Source organism: Triticum aestivum, chromosome 3D (assembly GCF_018294505.1).
Source record: "Triticum aestivum cultivar Chinese Spring chromosome 3D, IWGSC CS RefSeq v2.1, whole genome shotgun sequence".
Classification (NCBI taxonomy): domain Eukaryota; kingdom Viridiplantae; phylum Streptophyta; class Magnoliopsida; order Poales; family Poaceae; genus Triticum; species Triticum aestivum.
Window position 1 is genome coordinate 5,795,593 of NC_057802.1, and position 5,654 is coordinate 5,801,246.

General features: G+C 46.9%; 1 protein-coding gene across 1 annotated transcript; it reads left to right on the forward strand.

Moving 5' to 3' along the window:
* Positions 1-1,424: 1,424 nt before the first annotated feature.
* Positions 1,425-5,173, forward strand: LOC123073646 (phenylalanine ammonia-lyase-like). The gene is made up of 2 exons (XM_044496710.1): positions 1,425-1,789; positions 3,469-5,173. Exons 1-2 carry the CDS (start codon positions 1,425-1,427, stop codon positions 5,171-5,173), a joined length of 2,070 nt encoding a protein of 689 aa, XP_044352645.1.
* Positions 5,174-5,654: the final 481 nt, after the last annotated feature.

A 5,654-nucleotide genomic window follows, 5' to 3' on the forward strand; every position in this document is an offset into this window, starting at 1 on the left:
AGACTATTATCGCATCCTGGATACAACGACTTTTTGTGATCCTCTAACATGCGATCCAAATTCTCCCTCTCCTTGTCAGTTTCGCAGCGTCTCCGTGCATCAGCAATGGTCCGACCAAGATCATCAGCGGGCTCATCATGTGCCTCTTCTTCACCTTCACCTAACCCTTCCCCACCTTCAGCATCATCCTCCATGAAAGTATCACCGAAATGATCATGATAGTTGTCATCGATATCATCCCCTTCTTCATCTTCTTCCATTCTAACCCCTCTTTCTCCATGCTTGGTCCAACAATTATAGCTTGGCATGAAACCGTGCCGAAGCAGGTGCATGTGAACGTCTCTTGAGGAGGAGTAACCCTTCTGATTCTTACAGACAGCACATGGACAGATAATAAAACCTTGCTGCTTGTTCGCATTTGCCACTACGAGGAAATCTTTCAAACCCGTAGTGAACTCGCCGGAGAGTCGGGGACCGTACATCCATTGCCGATTCATCTGCATTATTATTATATAAAGTATATAATTAACCATCATGCATTTGTTAAACTAACTAGCTAGAAATAATACAAATTAAACAATGAACTACACACATGCATATTTTATCAATGACACACGAAAGGTTCAAGTTGCTAACCGCGATCGCGGAGGAAAAATAAATGAGAAAGCTCAAGTGTGGCTCGGACACTTCATATCATGTTTGTTTCAGGCTCTCGGGCATTTCATCGAACACCTTGTGTGCATAGGAGGAACCAAAAGCAAACCCACCACCCCCTTCTGAAAATTGTGAAGTGAGCTGAGTGAAGTGAAGTGAGCTGAGTCCTATATATAGGGATGGGCCTTTAGTCCCGGTTGGCCTGGCCAACCGCAACTAAAGGCCTTCGGGGCCAACCGGGACTAAAGCCCCTCCCGTCCGCCAGCTGGATGGGCCTTTAGTCCCGGTTGGCCTGGCCAACCGCGACTAAAGGCCTTCGGGGACCTTTAATCCCGGTTGGCCAGGCCAACCGGGACTAAAGCCCCTCCCGTCCGCCAGCTGTCGACCAAGCGCGCTGGGCCCAGATAGTTGGTCGCGGGTCTCCTCCCGAACCGCGACTAAAGGCCCCTTTTATCGCGGTTCGATTGTTTTGGGGACTAATGGGGGCGTATGGAAGCCTCTTTTTCTACTGGTGGTACAACATCTAGCGCTAAGACAATCAGTGAGGCGGCAACCACCTGGCAGCGTTCTGTTCAGATGCCTTTGATTCCTTGCACCTCGGAGGAAACAATGGCTAATCCACCGTCATCTTGTAGGTCAACGGTGATGCAACCCATCCAGTCCCACCATTATTTAAGCATACCATCTGCCATAGTTCCTTCCAAGAGAAGAGCTCGGTTCATCATCCACTGCCCTCAACCGATCAACCACCACCGTCCTAGCAACAAGCAATGGCGAACAACGGGCTCATCGCTGAGAAGGACCCGCTTTTCTGGGGTGCGGCGGCGGCCGAGCTCACCGGCAGCCACCTCGACGAGGTCAAGCGCATGGTGGCACACTTCCGCGAGCCTGTCGTCAGGATCGTGGGCGCCGGCCTCAGCGTCGGCCAGGTGGCTGCCGTCGCCCAGGCCAAGGATGTGTCCAGCGTCACCGTCGAGCTCGCCGACGAGGCGCGCGCCCGCGTCAAGGCCTGCAGCGAGTGGATCCTGGACTCCGTGGCCAACGGCGGCGACATCTACGGCGTCACTACGGGCTTCGGTGGCACCTCCCACCGTCGCACCAAAGATGGGCACGGCCTCCAAGTTGAGCTCGTCAGGTGATGCCTAGTATATAATTTTACATCTCAACATCATGCGAATATTCGAGTAGTCTTGCAATTTTGGCAGAAGAAACCGCTAACAGGGACTGCAGTGGGGACGTGATGTTTCTTAGCTCGAGCTCAAATAGTTCGGATGAAAGTAAAATCTGAAAATTTTGATAAAATATTTAAAAATTCTATTTTTTTCTGATACACTAACAAATGTTTTGAGTGCTTATAAAGTCACACCATGAAATAACATTCGTGAAAGTCGTGGCAAAAAAAATATCGATGCTCCAAAAATGCTATTTTTGTGAGCATTTTGAGGTGCTGATTTTTTCCCCACCACTTTCACGAATGTCATTCCATAATGAAACTGTGCAAGCACCCAAAATATTTGCTCAGAGTGTTCCACAAAAAAGTCAGAATTTGTGTATTACTTATTTTTTGAACTTTACTGTTCATCATAGCTCATTTGAGCTCGCAAGCAAAAGAAGACTTCTGACGGTCACGCTGCTACTAATAGAAGGGAGTAGCAAGCAAATAAGGAAAAAGTCTAAAAAGTATATTTGTGTCGTTCAATCTTTGCTCGGCCTCAAAGTAGTAGGTTTTTCTTTTCTTTGGCAAGTACGTTCTAGTAGAAGAAATAATGTTAATTATTAATTGGCTTATGAAAATTGTTAGAAATATATATGCATGAAAATATCATATATTCAATGTTAAGCATTTATATGGGAAATATGTACATAAAATGGTAAAAAAAATCTTCTAATGTCGCAAGATGTGGTACAATGAATTTAGTAAAAAAATCATAATTAGAGAAGTAATGTATACATGTGCATAACCACACTTTCTATTATGGAAAATATATCCCCTCAAAAAAATGATAGGAAAATATATGCCAACATGAATACAATTGCATATACAGTATATTATTGAATAGATGGAGTATTTATCATAGTTGGAGAATATGCGTCACTAATATTCATAGTCACTAGTACGCCTGCACAATATTTTATATCTCGACATCTTGCTAATTTAGTTGAGAGCACAAGCCGACACGGAGACACTTGGCATCCTTGCATGGATATATAGCTTGCCACCACCACACTGAAATTGTTTAACTATCTCGTAGTAGTATGGAAAGTGATAGAATGATCTTGATCCTATACGAACCCAATTTCCTAACTTTATGTTCTCAATTACTCTCTCCGCCCCGAATTATTTTTCACGAAAAATGGATAACAAATAATTTATCTAGAAATAAAATATGTCTACATACATCCATTTCTGCGATAAATAATTGCGGACAGAGGGAGTATTCTGTAACAGTTATGCAAGTTATATGGATAAAAACTTATCCACATGACCTTCTGTAAAAGAATATGATAATATGTGAGCTGTGTGAAATTTATAAAAAGGAATAAGTTACTTATTTCAAATATATCATATATAGCAACACCGTCCATACTTGTTTTTTTTTTTTTTTTGCACAGCTCGTACGTGAGTCGTGATGATATTTTCTAAAGAAAACGGCAAGGCTAAATTTGTTGAAACTTAACAATGTTTCCAAGTTATAAAAGACGGGTCTATATGTATGTACCAGAAATCAGGACTTGTGTGTGATAGATAAAGTTACAAGAATTAAATTAGTCTGTTGGCCGGCCATCATTGACCTTATTCGTCCATGCATGCAGGCATCTCATTGCTGGCATATTCGGCACCGGCAGTGACCACGAGATGCCATCGGAGGTTACACGTGCGTCTATGCTCGTGCGCATCAACACCCTCCTCCAGGGCTTCTCCGGCATACGTTTCGAGATCCTTGAGGCCATCACAAAGCTCATCAACAAAGGAGTGCACCCGAGGATTCCCCTCCGGGGCAGCATCACCGCGAGTGGCGACGTGGTCCCGCTTGCTTACATCGCCGGTGTTCTCACCGGACGCCCAAACGCACAGGCAATTACCCATGATGGTAGGAAGGTGGATGCCGCCGAGGCATTCAAGATTGCCGGGATAGATGGTGGCTTCTTCAAGCTGAACCCCAAGGAAGGGTTGGCCATCGTAAATGGCACGGCTGCAGCCGCCGCCCTTGCAGCAATGGTACTGTTCGATTGCAACATCTTCGCTGTCCTATCCGAGGTTTTTTCTGCGATGTTTTGTGAGGTGATGTATGGCAAATCAGAGTTTGCCGACCATCTAATCCACAAGCTGAAACATCACCCCGGCACGATCGAGGCCGCGGCTATCATGGAACACATTCTGGCTAGCAGCCCGTTCATGGTCCACGGCAAGATGGTGAACGACATGGACCCACACCTCAAGCCGAAGCAGGACAGATATGCGATCCGCACCGCGCCACAGTGGCTTGGCCCGCAGATCGAGGTCATTCGGGCGGCTACCAAGTGTATTGAGCGTGAGGTGAACTCCATGAGTGATAATCCAGTCATTGACGTCCACCGTGGCATTGCACTCCATGGTGGTAACTTCCAGGGAACACCCATCGGCGTATCTATGGACAACACCCGCCTTGCCATCGCCAGCATTGGGAAGCTCATGTTCGCGCAGTTCTCCGAGCTCGTAAATGAGTTCTATAATAATGGCCTGACGTCGAACCTAGCTGGAAGCCGCGACCCAAGCTTAGACTATGGTCTCAAAGGCATTGAGATCGCCATGGCCGCATACTGCTCGGAGCTCCAATACCTTGCCAACCCGGTGACAACCCATGTCCAAAGCGCGGAGCAGCACAACCAGGGGGTGAACTCACTTGGCCTTGTCTCAGCCAGGAAGACTGCAGAGGCGGTGGAGATGTTGAAGCTCATGTCCTCGACATACCTGGTGGCACTTTGCCAGGCCTTCGACCTTCGCCACCTGGAGCAAAACATCAAGATCTCTGTCAACATATGCGTGGCACAGGCTGCCAAAAAGGTGGTCGACGCAACCAGTGTTGAGAAGAAGCTCGCGGCCGCCATCGACCGCGTGGACGTTTTTCGCTATGCCGACGACCCATGCAGCGCCAACTACCCCCTGATGCACAAGCTGCATAGCGTGCTCCTCGAGCACGCTCTTGCTAGTAGGAGCATCGACGATGAGGTGTTGTGCAAGATCAGTAAGCTAGAGGAGGAGCTCATGATAGCCCTGCCACGGGAGGTCGAGGCGGCTCGCGTGGCCGTGGAGAAGGGCACCGCACCCATCTCGAACATGATCATGGGGAGCAGGTCGTTCCCACTCTACCGTTTTGTTCGTGAGGAACTCGGATGCGTGTTTCTGACAGGGGAGAAGCTTCTCGCGCCCGGTGAAGAGTGTGACAAGGTGTTCGTGGGGATCAGCCAAGGCAAGCTCATCGACCCCATGCTTGAGTGCCTCAAGGAATGGAACGGTGAGCCTTTGCCCATCAACTAACTCGTGTCAAGGTTTTTATCCCCATACGTGTGCTTGTCTGAATAAGTGAACAACACTGTTGTTCACGTGTGTTTTGATCATTGCATGTGTGTACATGCACCTCTTTTTATGTCTGTTTGACAATCAGCTGTTTTTCATTTTGTAACTCGAACTTGCCTCGTGTCATTTTGTAACTCGTGCTCATATGTGTGAAATGTTTGTCTGATTCTTGCCCATCTTTGTCTGCTTTTAATTTGGGCCACAGTCGAAAAAGTCCCCCACGCATTAGACCCTTTCCCATGACTCGCAGCTAAAACAAGCCAGACAACATATCCCCTCTCATTCTATTTTGGCTTTTGCTTGCTGGATCACGTAATGTCAAGTGAAATGCCTTAAGCTTCTCCTGATAAAAGTGAGTTCACATATTCTCAAAAAGAGTGAGTTCACATATTCTCAAAAAAATGCGTATAAATTTTCAAACATATGAGCATTATTAAATATT

Excerpts from the sequence above, each read along its gene's own strand:
- LOC123073646 (XM_044496710.1), top strand. The coding sequence starts at position 1,425 with ATGGCGAACAACGGGCTCATCGCTGAGAAGGACCCGCTTTTCTGGGGT. Across the intron at positions 1,790-3,468 it reads CTCCAAGTTGAGCTCGTCAG|GCATCTCATTGCTGGCATAT; the intron begins GTGATGCCTAGT and ends CCATGCATGCAG.